This window comes from Kryptolebias marmoratus, linkage group LG13 (assembly GCF_001649575.2).
Source record: "Kryptolebias marmoratus isolate JLee-2015 linkage group LG13, ASM164957v2, whole genome shotgun sequence".
In the NCBI taxonomy this organism is placed as follows: domain Eukaryota; kingdom Metazoa; phylum Chordata; class Actinopteri; order Cyprinodontiformes; family Rivulidae; genus Kryptolebias; species Kryptolebias marmoratus.
This window is the reverse complement of record NC_051442.1, coordinates 23,578,876-23,597,323: the sequence shown is the minus strand read 5'-3', so window position 1 is coordinate 23,597,323 and position 18,448 is coordinate 23,578,876. Positions and strand designations below refer to the sequence as shown.

Genomic DNA, 18,448 nt, shown 5'->3' with positions numbered 1-18,448 from the left:
GCTCAATGGGGCGTCTACGTATTCATGTCTGTGCGTGTCATGTCTATCCATATAAGTCATTGGGTGATTCCCTCTCAAAATGAATGACTCAAATGACAAATCCTTGTCACCAATAGCAACTCGTTTGGTGTGTGACGAGATCCTGTTGCGTTCACTGACCATCATAACTTTCAGTGATTGGAGGTGAGTAGTAAAAACAGACGTACTACACACACTATGCTGACTGATTTGTCAGAGGATAATCCGCAATGATAGGTACAGATCGTTCATCTTTTAAAATTCTATATGAAGAATAAAACTTATTTTTAAAGCACATATATGCTAACAATGGAAAAATAAATAGTTGGTCATCCACGCAAAAATCACTATTTTCCTCACGCAACCGAAATGCAGCATTAGCCCGGAAAAAAGGGGATAAGACAACATGGCTGCCCCTGCATCCCGATACTACGGAGAAAGTGGCAGAGCAACAAAAAGACAGAAAACTGAAGACGGAGGAATGACAACGGTGAGTGTCCCTAACAACTTTGAAGAAATTGTATTAAAGAGCTAATATGCGCTTGTTTTTCCTTTTTTAGTCCAAGAAAAATGTGTGCGAAGAAAGTAATATTTTGGGACTTTGCTAAAAACGTAGACGCTAGCTAGCTTTAGCTACTGTGGCTGCGTTTGTGTCTGATAACATAGTTTCGTTTATACTGAGTAGAAAAAAAATCAAGCACTGCAAGTTTAGTTTATTTTCAGGTCGATGCCAGTAAAGTAATAAATTAGTTGTTTCTTTTTTCAACGAAAGAAGAAAACTTACTCTTTTTGTACTTGTTAGACCTATTTGTTTTTGAAAATGAAAAAGGTAATGTGTTTTATGACTTCGCAAGCGTCATGTTGTTGTGTCATTTCCTTAGGAAAGTTACGATGACCCACACAAACCACTGCCTTCCCCTGTGGTTCATATTAGAGGATTGGTTGACGGTGTTATGGAGGCCGACATTGTGGAGGCCCTGCAGGAGTTTGGAACCATCAGGTAATAAGAGAGCACCTACACCAGGCCTCAACAACTACAATTCAGCAAGGTCCTAAATTTCATCACGTGACTGTCCAGTGTGGATATGTTTATATCACATAAATAAATAACAGTAATTGTGAAATATAGTAATTCTCTTTTTTTTAGTTTCGGATTAAACGCAAAATCTCTGCTGTACTACGTTTATCATTTGCCACTAAAATAGCAACAATATTTCACTTAAGCCACTGTCAGCTTCGGCATCCAACACCAAGATAGACACTGAAGTGAGAAATAAGTATTTTGGTCATTAAATTTAGAACAGATGAGATGTTTTCAGAGATCCAGATAAACACTCAACTCTTTTGCCTTTTTTGCAGTTACGTGGTTATGATGCCAAAGAAGCGCCAGGCCCTGGTGGAGTACGAGGACCTGAATGGCTCCTGCAATGCTGTGACATTTGCAGCTGAAAGTCAGGTTTACATTGCCGGCCACCCTGCCTTCATTAATTACTCCACTAGTCAAAAGATTTCTCGGCCAGGAGACTCGGATGACACCAGAAGCATCAACAGTGTGCTGCTGCTCACAATCTTAAACCCCATCTATCCTATCACCATGGTAGTGTGCTCACAGTGACTGTATGATTTATTTGCAGCTTTTTGTGTGTAACATATGATCATTGTTTGAAATATTAATTATAGATTTATTTATTTTTATTTGTCATGAAGTTCTGAAATTTATTTGCTACATGAATCACTGCCAAACATCCACTCAAGTATGTTTTATTATTTACTGCCTTTGATTTATCAGGACAAAAAATGTTTTCAGTGCAGTGAACAGGTATCCACTGATAACTAGATCGTCATTTTACCTAGACAAATAAATTCAATTATTGAAACTTTTTTTTTACTTTATAGAATGTAAAATAATATAATTTTGCAACTTTATTTATATATGTCCAGGTATTTGATATCTAAAAAGAATGGTCTGTATTTATGACTTTCAAGGAATTAAAAATGTGTTAAATTATAATGATAAATTTGTACATTTAAACATGTTCAATATTTGAAACCACACCTACAACTATTCATAAATCAGTTGATGATAGTTGCAGCTGAATGGTAGATTTATGTCATGAAAAGTTCCTCCACATCTTACCTTTTGTCAGATGGCAGTAAATTTATTTTATTTGAATGGCAGGTTTGTTTCTCACTTTATTTTTGTTTTTTCAGTCTTACGAATATTTATACTTGTAAACTTTCTGTGGCTTTCCAGTATACTGCAGTTGGCGTATGACTTAGCTAACAGGCTAATAAAACATAAATTGAGAATTGACACTTTATGGATACATTTTGTGGTGAGGCTCTATGTGTATATTTCTTTGAGCTCAATGGATATTAGCTGAGAAAATTAGCCTCTTTCTCATGGCTACAGAGAAGTTTTTGCTTGTAAAGAAATACCTTCAGATTGTTGTGCTCTGGATAGTCATAAAGAGAATCAACACCAAAACATTACCTGTAAAGAAATGCATTCCTTTATGTTGAACACTAGGGGGCGTTATCACCATCTCAAATTGTGCAACAAGCCAATTTGTAAAACGTGTTAATGTGTATCTGTCTTATGTTCATTTTGGTCGTTAAATGTTATAGAAATCTTTTTCATGATAATTTCTATTTTTAAATAATGAAAATTGTAAAAGTCTACAAACCAACTTGGATTGATAAAGCAACACATTTTGTGTTTTTATGTCATCATTTTAAAGGTGTTGCTTATCAAGAAAACTTGACAAACCTTTCTCTTTGTCCCCCAGGATGTGCTGTACACCATCTGTAACAACTGTGGTCCTGTACAGAGGATTGTCATCTTCAGAAAGAATGGTGTTCAGGCCATGGTTGAATATCCTTTTAAGATTTTTTTTTTCTTGCCTTTTTTGTCACATCATAATACTGATTTTACCTGAACCCTTGGATAAACTCATAGTAGACCTTAACTTTTTGGTGCCACATTTGACTCAGTTCAAAGTGCTCAGAGGGCAAAAGCCTCTTTGAATGGAGCAGACATCTATTCTGGCTGTTGCTCTCTAAAGATTGAATATGCCAAGGTGAGTGTGTGTGTGTGTGTGTGTGTGTGTGTGTATGCAGAGTCTAATTACCATTTGTAATAAAATAATAGACTGAGCTCAAAGTTTGGTGGTAATATGTTTTCTGTTTTTGTAATGTGTTCCTTTCCAACAGCCGGCACGCCTTAATGTCTTTAAGAATGACCAGGACACATGGGACTACACAAACCTGAGTGGCCAAGGTAATATTTCAGTTTGTTTTTAGTTGTTTGTTTCTTCTCTTCTCATCTTATGCCACTCTATGGGATGGTTGGAGTTCTGTCTCCAGAGGTATTGCCTTTGATCACAAAGTGCTTCTCTATGTAGCCCGGTGTTCTAAGGCAATATTTCTGCAATGTCATCAATCTTGATGCATTGTTTCACCACACAGCAGGTGCAAAGTAAGGGCATGAGGAGCAGCCTTGAGGGCAACCTGCATTACAGGCTCATGCATGTAAAAAGTACTAGCACACTTGATAGCAGCAGATGCTGAAAAGCACTGTTTTTCACATTGGTTCACATTCCCTGGAGCATGTCACAGCTGCACAATCCCACACTGCTGCCTACACTAATCCAGTTAACAAAATGCCATGTTACACCTTTCTTTAAAACATAGTGGAGATTTTATCATAGAATAAACAGGACATTATACCATGTGGTTAAGTTACCTTGTTGGACTACTTGACACACATCTGGTTAAGGGTCCCACTAAATGACTTGAAGTCTCCAGTGTTCACCATATGTAGAAATAAATTTGTATTTTCATTTAAGTCCAGCATTGTGTGTTGATTTGGGTTAAACAATATATGGTTGCAGCTAAAAATAAGTTCCTATTGGTGTAGTAATTCATTACTATAACTACCCGTTGCCTTAAAAGTAACAAACAGCAAAAAAAAACCTTGTTAATCAGGAAAAACTAAACCTAAATGACATGAGCTGACAAACTGTTGACTTTACATTCAGTTATTTTGGATTAAAAACTTAATAGATAATAATCAAAGATCACACAAAAGTATTTCAGTCTGCACAGATGAAAAAAGCAGAGATTTTTGTTAAAGAATACAAAAGTAATTTCTTTATATAAAAAACACTATTATCTACATTTAAATATTTGGGTAGTTGTGTAAAAAAATGTTCTGGTAAACTTGTAACAAGATCTGAAACCCAAGAGTTCTTATTTCACACAGGGCTGCAACTAATGATTATTTTGGTAGTCGACTAAATCTGTCAATTTTTTTTATTTAATTATGTTTGTTTTTAATAAGTCAAAAAATATTTCAATCCGTCTCTGCTTCTTGTGGGGGCACCTCATGTTCTGGGCTCTACCTCACCTACTCAAATCTGCCCACCTGTGAATGTAATACAAGTTTCCACAGCAAATTATAAAAACTGGCAGTGAAATACACAAATTTGAAATGAATGAAATGTACAGCTAACAATAATTATTGTGACCATTACTATGAAATTAAATAAATAAAGACTTGTCAAGGAGTCTATAAGCTTTAAAAAAAGATAATATGCAAATAAGTAGTTAATTCCAAATATTTATTAGGGCTTTAACAGATTTCTTCCTGTCAAACATTATTATGAACAGTGTAAAACCAATTGAGTTCATAAATCCATGATTATAGTGTAGGGATGTGAAAAAATCAGCATACTCTGGGCTGAGCTCTTAGGGACAGTGTTCCCAGTTGCTGAAATAGAAACAACAAAAAATACACAAGGGATTTCAGGGTTTCCCCTAGAAAAGAGGCTAAGCCCGGTGGTAGGTGGCCGTTCGCTGGCCTATCGTCAGTCGACCGTGATTTAGTAAAAACAAAATGATTGAAGTTGACAGGAAAGTTGAAAATATGGCTATTTATTATGTGACATTGTATTTGTGCCAAATATTTACACAACTACAGTTTTACGAAAAGGCACTTTTGAAATACTTTCTTTAAAAAAAATACAATTAACATAAATACTAATTGATTGCACCTAATTTGAATCCTAATTTAAGTCACATTTACAAATAAATTAACATAAATAAAAAGTGCAAACAAAGCACCAACACACGTCTCACATCAAGGCCGATGAATAACAACAGAGATGCTGCACTGTACTGTGCATATCTAATGCTGAATTTAATAGCATCATTTTAATGTTAAATAAGGATAATATTTTCACTAAGTACAAAACATGCTTACCATATCCGGTCTTGTAAAGCCACCCGCTGAATTTCAGCTCAATTAACCATTTTTGGTTAAACCCGCTTGATCAATGTTTATTGCTGTGGCTCCAGTGACCTGCTAACTCCAGGTAGCTGAAGGAGGCTTGGCCTCAGGGCTCGTTAGAGTCACGCAGGGCTCCGCGAACAGCGCGCAGACCTGAGCGCACGGTGGAGGCGTTTATACTTGGTGCTTTTGTCGGAGCAGTATTCTCCAAAACAACGGGGGGCAGTATGCTACACAACCAGTGGAAATACAGTAAAAAGAGAGCAGATAGTTGTCACATCAAATATGGCTGCAGGTATTCAGGAGGAAGAACTGTTGTTTCTGGCTGTGATACAGAGAGGATGTTTAAACTTAAAGCATTAAGTTTGACTTTCATTGATGTATTTGCTTTAGTTGTGATTCACTCATCATAGAACTAATATTTCTTCCCTCTGGGGTCTATAAACACTCCTTTTTATCGGCTGCAGTAATCTCCTTCCATGGTTTTGAGCCGTTTGATTATCTTTGTGATCTCTCATAGAGGGATCATATAAATGCTGATACAGGCGAACCAGCTCTGCTAGAACGCTAAAATCGTCCATTTTGAACGGAGCACGGCACGCATGGTCCTCCCAAGTTATAAAAGATGCACAACAAGACACCACGCGGGACCTTCGCGCAGGGGCGGGGACAGCGCGATTGCGTCGCTGTTGGCTTGGTGAAGTAGATAAAGGCAGTGGTTCTGGAGGTGCGGGTGGAAAAAAACGTGAATAAAAAATGACGTATTTATAATAAACAAGCGGAGCTTAGCCCGGCGGCCGGATCACCAAACTGTGGCGGCCCGCCAGGCTTATAATATACTGGCGGAAACCCTGGATTTTTACAGATGTGGTGAAAGTAGAGTACTTTGCCTCATTCGGCTTCCACCAAAACACATGACTTTCTCTAAGTACACTGCTATCTGCCATGGAACAATTCAAAATTGATCCTGATGTTAACACAAGGAAAAACATAAAGATGGTGTAGCTTCTTTTATTCAGTTATTTACTATTGGACTAACAACTGAAATAATGTTTGTCCATTTGACTTTAAAGATCACCATAAAATCCTTAACGTTAACAAAGCGTTACGCAATGCACTAAAGCCAGTATCTCACTGGGTACGACTGTTGACAACTAGCTGGCAAAGAGAATTTGCAAGGTAGTCTCCAAAATGTCTTACAGCATTCAACTCTGCACTCGAGGTACAGAGACTTGCACACTTTGGCTTGAATTTTGAACATGTTCAAAAAATTGTTTTCTCTCAAAGTAGTTGTTGTCATGGGAGTCTCAAACTCGTCTCAGCTGCTCTAGAGCTGCAGTTTGACTCCTGTAGGAGATTTCCTCTGACAGAAAACATCTGAAGCTAATATCTCAAGTATGAAAACCACACAGATGATAAATGTTTGTTTAAAAAGCTAGTCCAAATGTGCCAATCTTCAGTTCCAAAATGTACTTCAGTAGGTTAATCTATAAACACCTGAGAGGCTGCCACGGTACGTACAAAGTGAGCGGAGGTGGGTATGATATGGGCAGTGAAATAATGTGCGCCGCCTCGACTACAGTTTTGTGAGCTGTGTACTCAAAATATAAATGATATATAGAATGAAGCTGTGATTTTTCAATAGCTGACTAGTCAGTTGGTCACAAACACTCAGAAACAATATTAAGTCAAATTTGAGCCATCAACTATTCAACAGTAGCAGCCCAGTGAGATGCTACAGTAACTTTACTTGCTGAAATTACCCATCCAGAGGTGGTATCACAGCTCCAGGGGGGCAGCTTTTTAAATATTTTGTTGCAATAGTCCTGCCATAGAGGGAAAGATCTGCTTTTCTTAGTCTGCAATCAATCTTTTTTCTTTAGTTTTTTTTTTCTGTGAAATGCCCGTACACCCTTTAAAGTTTGTCTTGATCTTCCTTCCTTTGTTTCGATACTGTTCTGTCGTTTGCTCTCTATTGTTCTTTTAGCTTTGAATAGATGTATAGAGGCCCACAGTTATTCCTGTATTGGTTTGGAGTCACAAGAAAAAAAAACATGGTACTGCAATATGATTTGTTAATATTGAAATTCTAGACTTTTTGGTGACATTATTGCTTATATTGGTTAATTGTTGCAGCCCTAATTTATTTTAATGAGGCCTTTAATACAAGCCATATAGTACAAATACACTTGATGGTGTCTACACGACATAGTTTCAAACTGTTCTTAGTATTAACTTATTAAAATTGTGTTTTCATTCATCAGGTTTTACAGAATGTTATGGGTAAAAACCTGTTTGTACAAAAGGAATTTATTGAATAAATTTTATTGTAGATACTAGTTTTTGTGGCTTACTATTAAAATATGGCAAAAATTGTGAACCACTGATTAACAGTATTTTAGCCATTTATTGCATTAGGACAGATTTGTCTCTGTAACGTCTGTGATTAAATACAAACAACAATATGGTTTAGTTCAACCTGGGCAGTAGTTAACATTGCTTAATCAAGTTAAAAGTAATTATGCCAGGCTTTCTTTTTTATTATGTTAAGCTTTTTTTACAGTTGTTACTTTTGTGTTTCTGTTTGTCAGAAACTTTTCTTTTTGTAGACATTTTCATTGAGCTCAACCATGATCAGAACATGTACATATAAATATTTTTAATGTTGTTTGGAATAATGTCCTCTTTGTGTTACTAAAATAACCTACAGGTACTCCTTGTGTCCTTACTTTACGAGCTCATACAGACTTAACTGAAAGCAGACACAGCAACAACTAATGTAAATCTACTTCTTGGCACATATGGGACACAGTGGGGCAACAAATACTGGAGCACAACCTCAGTTCAGTACTTCAATATACCAAGTTCATCATAACGCATATCTCTACCAGCCGACGAGGCAATCACTTTATTTTTGATGGTGGACAATAGCCTTTTTTTCACTTTCAAGGGACAGAAATACTCTGAGGCCATGCAAACACACCTTGTATATCCATCACAGTCTGACGCTACTAGATATCGATAACTGAGGCTTCTTTACCAGTACAGTACATGTCATCTACAGACGTCTGAGGAGTCATCATTTTGACACAACACATTGATGAAGGCAGGAGTAAAGGTGCGTGTGTGGTCATAAGTCACACCTCCTGTCTCTGGAATGTGCCTGCCAAAACACTACTGCAGGGATCAACAAAGGACATTTCAGACACACTCAGCTGACCAGATAACAGATGACACCACATACTGGGGTAGTTAACAAAAAGAGGCCTTTTTCTCCTTGTCTCTACCTTCCAACACACAGCCAAACCACCATGACAGCACAACATCATGCAGATATTCCATGCTTGGCTTCTTTTTTGCAAGAGCTTGGCAGCAATTCTACAAAAACAAAATCCAAAACAAAACAACTAAGCATCATGTGAGCACCCATTGTTACATGAGAAGAATTATCCATAGGGGGACTTTGAAGACACAATCATCAAACACCTGTCAAGCATACAAGCACTGAGGCAAACAGATCACAAACCCTTTTTCAGACCTTTCTGCAGATATGGACTCTGGTGTTGTTTTTCCTCTACCTTGCTCCCTTTTTTCTTCCTCCTGTCTCTGCTGTTCTTGTGTTGTTTTGCGTTGTTTTATTTTTCCTTTTTTGTACTGGCCCATAGTGACGCCTTTAATGCCTCCCGTGTGATGCAGGTTTGGCTCAGTGTGTCTGTGGACTGACAGCCCACTCTCAAATGATGTGTATACCCTGCTTTGTGGTCAGAGCATGGTAAGATGGAAATGAGCCTCTAATAGTAACTTTATAAACGAACCAGCTGCAAGTCTAAAACCCAACAGTGGACGTGTGGATGTACTTTCCTCTCTGGTGGTGAGGATTCAAAGAAGGAAAGAAGAAACAAAAGACTGAAGAGGAAAAAAAATGAGTTGAGGCTGGAGTCAGATTGGAGGTTAGCGTCTTTGCTGAAGACAACTTCCCCACCTACCCACTGTGTCCTATGCTTCACGTGTGTTGCTGTAAGTACTTGAATGAATAATTATTGGTCAACAGTTTAAAGATAATATGATACTGCAAGAACTTGGTGTTAACTTGTTCTGGTTTCCATAATGCAATTTTGACAATATTCCTTTCTTCCTTGGACAACTTGTTTTTCTTTTTTTATAAAAAAGAAACTGCAACATGTATAGTTGTTTGACACATTATTTTGTTTTAGGTTTCAAATCCCTGAAGTATTTTAGAGGGTCTATGACTTATCAACAGCTTTTCTGCTGCTGAGTAGTTACAGCAGTTCCCAACATGTCATGACTGATGAGACGAAACTGAGTTTATTGTTGCTTTTACTGCTGGTTTATAAAACTGCTCAAGTTCTCATTCCCAGTGATGTATTGCCATTGTAATGTTATTAATTATACAAAGTTATTTGCATGCTCACATTTGTCCAAAATAATGAGAAATTTTTAGTTTCACATTATAGTATCTAAAACAAATCAGATGGTGAAAATATGCTTATTGTAAAAGGCTTAATTTAAAGAATAATTACAGTCTGTAATTCAAGGGTTAAAAGTAACTAATAGTTTGACACCTTAACACCTGCCTTGGTGTGACATATTACATTGTTATCACTTCTACAGACGCAGTAAAAATGTACACCTAATTTCAAAGATTCCTAAATATTTTGGAGACTCCCTCATAAATTCTGTTCACCAACAGCTTCAGCCCAGTTACATAATGGTTTAATTGTTAAAAACAAAGCAAATGGGCTTCTTTTCTTGTTTGTGAATGCTTTTTGCTTCTCATCCAAAACGCTTTCTCAATTCCAGCAGATGTTTTGCTTTTGGATAAAAAGCGAAACGTCTTCACAAAGGGAGTCTCCAAAATATCTCGGAACGTTCACACAGGTTCTTGATTTTCTCATGTGAGTCGCAGAAGCTCAGTCTTGTCTGTTCAAAAGATATGTGTCAAATTTCAAAATATCAAAGTAGTTTGTTGTTGCAGGTGTCTCAGATCCATCTCAGTTTTCTAGTGGGTGTCTCCAACCTGTCCCAATAGCGATAGAGCTCCTGCAAGGGAGCTTTTTTATGACAAGAAACAATTAAATTTAAAGGTCTAAAATAATAATAATTATTGAAAAACTGGTCCAAATCTGCCTATCTTCATTTTGAAAGCATACTCCAATAGATTAAACTATAAACGTAGTAGCGTGTGTGTTGTGGGCAGAAAGTGCAATAAAATAATATGCACGGCTTAAAAACAGTTTTGCGAGCTGTGCACTCAACAAATATCGGCCGTACAAATAAACTGTTAAACATATTGTCATGAAGGAAAGACAATTTTGAGGGTCTCAAAGAAACAACCATTACGGACCATTGTTCTGAGATGTTTTAGTGTTGTTTCCAAACTATTTATAGTCCATTCTTCTACATTGAGAAAAAAATATTAAAAACATTAGTTAGATAAAAGTTTTACACATTTTCTCAAAACTAATAAACTAGGTATTTGTCTTCTTCTGTCTGTGATTTGACTCTTTGGCACTACCACTTGTGTTGTTAGTGCACACAATTCATGTAGTCAGAGAAGGACCTTGAGGATCCTTGCAGACCGGTACGGATGACATTTACTTCATGTCACATAGTCCTAGTAGAATTGAACGAATGATCGACCACAAATTGGGCCTTTAAATTCATAACAATTACATCAAGTTTGAACAACTATGGCTTGTTTCAAAAGGTTTGCAGCAGAAAGCACATTTTCTTTAAAAAGAACATGGCAACAGGCTTTAGGCTTGCTATGTTAAAACCACAAACATTTCTGGACTTTATTTTCTTTGAATGTGCATGAGTGTGTCCAAAGAATACAAAGCTGTTTGGTCAAACAGAAGTTATCAGCACAATCACCTCATGAATTGCCAAGCCTGGGGGTGTTAGGTTGATCTTTTAAGCTTATTTTTCAGCCCCAGGATCTGGGGGGACCATGCAGTCATTGAGTTGACACAAACTAGTTGTGTAGCAGAAAATTCTGGAGTCAAATGTAGGGCCATCTGAAGCTGAAGCTTGGTCTATCCTGGGTTATGTAAGAGGACAGTGATCCTAAACAAATCAACATCTTCAACAGAATGGTTTATTTAAAAAAAAATTGAAACAGAATTGAAGTGTTGCAGTGGTCCAGTCAAAGTCCAGACCTAAAGCTGATTGAAATGCTGTGGTGGGACCTCTAGAAAGCTGTGCAGAAATGAATGCCTGCATATGTACCTAGTTATTGTTAGGTGATGACATGGTGTAATATGTTTATCTGAAGTCGTAATTATGCTTTTGTTCTATTTTAACCTCCAATACAAGCTGTCTGTATCAAACTGCACAGTTTTCATGAGAACATTTATTTAAATTTTCATAATTATATGCTGTCTGTTTATTTCCTAAACTTTAGGAAGTGGGGCCTACAAAACAGATTATATTTGCATTTAAAGTGTCTTTAAAATCAAAATTGTGATTATGGATGTCAGGTTTTACCGATCTGATGACAAGCAAATTTAAAGGTCAGGGTTTAACTTTTTCCTTTCACGATAAAATGAGTGCCAAAACTTTTATGTTTTCACTCTGTGTTTCTGTTTTATCTTGGTTTGTAATAACTATTCTCATATTTTTCAATAAAATGGCAGGCACTGTTCGTGGCATTTCACTGTTGCTTTTTGATCTCAACATTGTCTCTTTTACGTATAAATGTTTAGTATCTGTAACAAGTGTCTAGTAATGGTGATTTGATAGTCTTTTAAAATTGGATTTGATATGTGTATGTGTACTCGCACAGATGCAGATGGTGAAGGCAATTGGAACAATTCACAAGGTGTGTTTGTGTGTTAATACTAGGCTGAAGGCTATAGGAGTCATTTTATAAATGTTTTGAAAGCTAAAACCACTTTAAAAATAGAAAATCTCCATTATGTCTAAAAATAATTTACAACTGTTTTTTTAAACACTTTTTCAGAGTTGTCCGGGTGTTGTGTTGCATGTAATTCACAAACTTGTTCATTAGCATGTCAAAGTATATGTGAGGTACTTGTGTGATGCATGTAGTAAAAAAAATCAATTTGATCAAAAACATTTTTGACTTTACCACTTTCAGATCCCAATGCCAATTCTCACAAACGCCAGAGGCAGCCAGCTCTTCTGGGAGACCATCCACCTGATTACGGTGAATGTCACATCCAAAAATTAATGAAAGTCTAAAAAGATTGTTTCCACTCTGACCTTCTAATCTTTAACCTGGAAGCTTTTTTTCTGTTTCATTTTTCTTGTACTTCAGGTGGTCCACAGGGAGGTTATCATAGCTACAATGATGACAGCTATGGCCCCCCTCTTCCCCATCGCATGGGACCTGGTATGGGTGGTCGTGGTCGGGGTAGCCAGCGGTATGGTGCTGGTTATGGACCACTCCCTCCTGAGTACGGACCCCATGCTGACTCCCCAGTTCTTATGGTGTATGGCTTGGAACCCTCTAAGATCAATGCTGACAGAGTCTTCAACATCTTTTGTCTCTACGGCAACATAGAGAGAGTGAGTTTATTAATGCAAGTCTTGAATAATGTAAATATTAAGCTAATATATAGATAGATGGTGCAGTTACTTTGTTGGTTATGCAAGGAACTGCAGTAACACATCTTAATGCATTTAAGATGCAGCAATTAGTCACTGAAGGTGCTCTACAGTGCCATCCTGATGTCATGAGTAGAGTGGTAGACATTGCTCCGGACCAACGATAGCTTGACTAATATCCTCCTGTCTCTCACCACCTGCACTGGGTTGAAGGGGCATCCAAAGACAGAACTGACCTTCATGATTAGCTTATCCAGTCTCTTCTGTGGAAATGCTGCTACTGTAGCAGGTCACTTTACAGGAAATGGCCAATACCATAACAAAGTCATAGAAACTTTTCAGAAGTTTCCCCTGCATTTCAAAATAACCTGAGTTTCCTTAAAAGGTGAGGTATCTTTTGACAGGTTCTGTATAGTGTAGCAGTGTTGGAGTCCTGTTTATTGTTCAGGTGAACATCCAGGCACTCCTAAGAGTCTACTATCTCATTGTCTGATCTCTGGGTGTTCACTGGCCTCAGCGGGGTGTTTTGACAGCATTGAAAATCCACCTTCAGCGCTGTGGGCTCCATTGTTTTAGAGGTGGTTCTCATTGCACCACTCTACAAAGTCTCATATCTGTTCTCTGTACTCCCTGTCATCCTCATTTGTGATGAGGCCAACCATGGCAGGGTCAGAGACTTTCTGTAGATGGCAGTGTGATGAGTTGTTAAGGAGCTTGAACAGTTCTCTGCAGGGCCCCTGTACTACAGAAAAGGGTATTGGATTCACAATCTTACATCCTCACATACTACAGACAGTTTATGATTATCTCAGTGCTAGGAGGTAATCAGAAATCCTCTGTGACCAGTGATGGTCTACTACTGAAAGTTCAGGCTTATTGAGTGCTATATAAATAAATTTTACTTCACTTCACTTCACATATTTATAAACAATTATAAAACCCTTTCCCCCCCTAATATATTAATTTCTCTCTCCCCTCTATTTTCAGGTCAAGTTCATGAAGAGTAAACCTGGAGCAGCAATGGTGGAGATGGGAGACTGTTACTCTGTGGACAGAGCCATTACTCACCTCAATAACACCTTCCTATTTGGACAGAAGCTTAATGTTTGGTAAGAGCTTCTCTCCAAACTATTTGGAACACAAAAGTGTGGACTAATGAAAATATACTGTAAGTCTATAGCTAAATATAGAGATGAAAGCCCTGTGGTGTCTTTCTTTGCAGTGTGTCCAAGCAGCAGGCCATAGTACCAGGACAGTGCTATCAATTAGAGGATAACACCAGCAGTTTCAAAGATTTTCGTGGATCTCGCAACAACCGCTTTACTTCTCCAGAGCAAGCAGCTAAAAACCGAATCCAGTATCCCAGCAATGTTCTGCATTTCTTTAATGCCCAGCCAGAAATCACTGCAGAGAGCTTTGCCCAGGTGAGAAAACACACCAGTTCTGTTTGAAGGATAAAAATATTCCTAGAAGCACCATCTTAAATTTCTACTAAACCTTGTTTCTCCTTCCTTATAGATTTGTGACAAACTGGGAATTAAGAGTCCTGCTAGTGTGAAACTTTTCACTGGAAAGAGTGAGTAGTTTCTTTTTTGGCTGTAAACTGAATGAGTGGCCCTATGGATTCAACCACAGATAGTTCTGTGGTGATGCATTTATCTGCAAATTGACTGTTCAGATTGTGCTGCAGTTTGGCGGGCAGAAAATAAATGTGTGGCTGACTGTTGTGAAATTTATATTGGTATGGCGTGGAAGTGCTTCATTTTGTTTTAAAACATAGCTGTGGTGGAAGAAAGTGATCTAGACTATGCAGTTTGAACTAGTGACAGCTCAAACTGCCTGTTTACTTTTGCTAACCTCTGAAAGATTTGAACTTAATCTTTCAATCTATTTGTCTCAGACTGAAGCTTGTTTTCTGAAGCTTATTTCTAGTTGAACAGACCATAATGAGTTGATAGACAAGATTGAGGACTGCTGCTACTACTAGTAGTAGTAATAATAATAACTGGAAAATTTCTGAAAAAATGTTGAAGAAAGCCGATGCAGCCTCTGCCCAAAACTCCAACATAACTTTGGAATAAAATTACAGCATTTTATGGTATGAGCTGCAGAAGTGTAAAGAGAACCAAGATCAAAAGAAATGTTAAAGCTGATGCCAGTGGTTTATTATGGTGACCATGGTAACCACACATTTTTGTTTGTCGCTCCCTGACTGCCAAATTAATGAGAAGCAGACAGAAACAGACTGAAAATAAGGCTCAAACCAACAGGTGTGTGAAAACTATAAGTTCTTAAATCAGAAGACTCCCATGGTCACCTGTGATTTTTTTTTTTTTTTTTGGTTTCTACAGTGTTTTATGTACGAGATATGACAAGTTAAATAGACCCTTTACTTCCAGTTTTGGAAAAAAAAAGGTCTATGGAAGCTTTGCTTGTCTCCACATTATGGGGGATTTTAAGAGAACACTAAGTCCAATAGGAGGGAGACGCACAGTGGGTGAAAAAAAAGAGTATTTTACATTTTGATGTATAGTTTGTATATGTGCCAAAAAGGAGTTGCAGGAGTAAAGAGTTTATTTGCAAAACTTAAATTTTAGATAGTTGAAAAGATGGTGAGTGACATCAATTTTCAGCTAAAATTTAGTTGAATTTTTTTTTTTTAAATCATAAAACCTGAACTGTGATTGTATAAAAACCATAAAAGATATCAAAATGGCAGTTGTCATGTAAAGTCCAACTTTCTGTGACCCGTTCAAACTTTGAATGATGCTTCTGCTGTGAAGTCAGACATGTAGAGCTCCAAAGAGGACAGGGTTTTCTCATGTGCTTGATGAAAATCCCATTGATCGTCTTTTTCTTTTCTTTTTGTTCCCAGTTTTTTTGTTTTGATTGTTTGTTTTTTCTAATTTTGTCTACATTGTGCGATGCACCACTACCAAAAATCATGGCACACTATTCCTGATCAAAACGCACATTGTAGTGCATAATTGGCACGTTTTACTTTAAAGCTGGGCAATGAGATACAGGACAAAAAATGTAAACAGATTAGTAAAAACGGTGTTTGTGCAATGACACCCTTAATAATAGTGGGTTGGTGTTTGCAAAAATACCACCACCAATGGTGGTGGATGATGATGTGAAGTATGGTTCGAAGAGCCATGTGTACAAACAGCAAACCAGTTAATTTGCCCATTATTAATAAATTCTTCTGCAGGTTTGTGTAAGAAGACAGTACTTCCACATCCTTACATACAGGAACTAGATCAAATTTAGTGAATACATAGGAGGCATTTCACATTACAGAACATTTTAATGTGCTTTCTACACACCTATAGATTTGTCATTAAACTTAAAACTCTTCATGGAAATCCTTATCTTTTTCTTGTTTTGTGTCTCCAGGCTGATAGTAATTTGTAGACCAGTTTTATTTTTTTCCTCCAAGTCTTTGTTGTTTTTTTTTCTCCCTCCTGTCAAAACTGTGGATCTAATCAAATGATAGATTCAAAATGACAGAGTAAAGCTCAAGATCACTGAGCTGATAAGGTCTTGAAAATGCTTCATATAACAAGTGATCAAACCCTGTTCTACTTATAAATGCACAGCATTTTTTTGTTTCCAGTGTATTTACACAAAGTAAGTCCCATCTTGAGTAATAACCATGTGTACCACAACAGGTGAGAGAAGTTCGTCTGGCCTGCTGGAGTGGGAATCCATCAATGATGCCATGGAAGCTCTAGCTATGATGAACCATTATCAAATAAAAAACCCAAGTGAGTTTTTCTTTCATTGTTGTTGCACATTACCTTACACTTTGAATTGTAAATTGTAACTTTTTTGTTTTTAAAATTTTCTTTGTCTTTTTTAGGTGGGCTTTATCCTTACACTCTTAAGTTGTGTTTCTCAACTACTCACCATTCCAATTAAACACCCTCCACTCCCCATAATAATAACATTTTGTGTCCACATAGAGTAAATGCAGTTCTGTTGTCAGGTTTTGTTGAAATTGTTTTCACTAATACCATAATCATTATGTGTTAGACAATTGTTCCTTTAAAATTAATTTTCTTTTTCGACATGTTTTCAGTCAGTTGTTGATTTTTGTGTGTTCACATCACACCCCCACCTCAGTGTCTGTTTTTAACAAAAGTTAGGTTAATATCATATGAGCACTGCTTTATCCACTGTTCAGATGTTGTATAGTATCATGTTTTGTTAGCCAAGCAAATGTTCATATCCATTTTTGAAATTAAAACGCACAATTAGTTTTCATCAAGACAAATAGCCACAAGTTATTCACTGAGACTTTTGAAACTATTTTCTTTTATTGAAGTTTAAATATATAGCCATACAGAAGATCTGTGGGTGGTGTTTAAACTCCAGAGTGTTGATACTTTTTTACATACTTTTAATACTGTTATTTTTGTTTGGAATTAGTTTCCTAAATGTTCATAAACTATATTGCCACAAAAAATGATATTAAAGCATAAAATGCATTTGTTTTTTGTGCTCAAGCTTACACGTTTAAATTTTAACCCAAATTTAGCCTCTTACTTGCATAATTGTGTAAATATTTAAAATGAATTATATACTCGGGAGCTAGCATCGTGTCTCAGTGCAAGTTTTCTGGGAGCCACATATTTAGTTTCATAGTTCCTACACAGTCTTGAAGTCTGAAAGAGTATGGATTGTTTTACTTTTGTATTTTCCAGAGTTTAAGAGTATGGGAAAATAAAGAATGAAAAGACGTTTGTTTCCAGACTTTATTCTCTATTTCATTTAACAAAATTTTTTGTTTTCTTTTTCATTCAGACAAAAGCTCAAGCAGATTCCTTAATATATTACAAATAAAACAAAGTTCCATTTCTTGAAGGAGTAAATATTGCCCTAAAAAGGTTGCACAATCTATTAGTTCTCAGTGTGTAAAATAGTAATAATAAAAAAAACCAGGTCACTGAAAAAATTTAAAACTGACAAAAGTAAACAAAAATACTGAAAATCAGCAAATAAAAATTAGTCATTGATTTTGAATTGCAGTTAATCAAATTTATTGTAAAAAACCGAATCAAACAGCGACTGATTGTGTGATCTGACACTGATGACTCTTGTACTTGGCGGTCACCTGTAATATTTTTGGAGGTTCTTCTGGCCTCCTTTGTTACCATTCGTGTCTCTTCAGTTTGTCATCATTTTCCTCTTGTAGCCACATCCAGGGAGGTTGGCTTCAGTCCTGTGGACCTTAAACTTCTAAATAATTCAAAAAAAGGTTAAAAAACAAAGACAACTGGACTTCTATTCTGTAGTTGAAGACGTTTCGCTTCTCATCCGAGGAGCTTTTTCAATTCAGAAATAGAGAGTGGAGTAGAGCTTTTAAAGATGAGATGTGATGTAAACTGGATTGCTTGCAAATTGTTCTCACTCTCAATCAAACAAACAATAGAGGCTCGTTAGGGTCCTTGTTTGTCTGACTCACTGATGGGCCACTCTTGTCACATGAGTGCAGGTGTTGATTGGAGTGAAACTGACTGGGGATCAGGTCTAAAGCTCCATTAT

The 18,448-nt window shown here is 36.9% G+C and overlaps 1 protein-coding gene across 2 annotated transcripts; it reads left to right on the top strand.

Moving 5' to 3' along the window:
- The first annotated feature begins 220 nt into the window (after positions 1-220).
- Positions 221-17,643, top strand: LOC108250147 (heterogeneous nuclear ribonucleoprotein L). Of its 2 annotated transcripts, XM_017439894.3 has the most exons (14): positions 221-508; positions 900-1,018; positions 1,378-1,615; positions 2,808-2,893; positions 3,002-3,098; positions 3,232-3,298; positions 12,114-12,149; positions 12,429-12,497; positions 12,609-12,859; positions 13,886-14,007; positions 14,121-14,322; positions 14,417-14,474; positions 16,573-16,668; positions 16,764-17,643. In XM_017439894.3, exons 1-14 carry the CDS (start codon positions 425-427, stop codon positions 16,820-16,822), a joined length of 1,584 nt encoding a protein of 527 aa, XP_017295383.1. In that variant the 5' UTR covers positions 221-424; the 3' UTR covers positions 16,823-17,643. The 2 variants fall into 2 exon arrangements, with proteins under 2 accessions (XP_017295383.1, XP_037835051.1); XM_037979123.1 differs by lacking the exon at positions 12,114-12,149.
- The last annotated feature ends 805 nt before the right edge of the window (positions 17,644-18,448 follow it).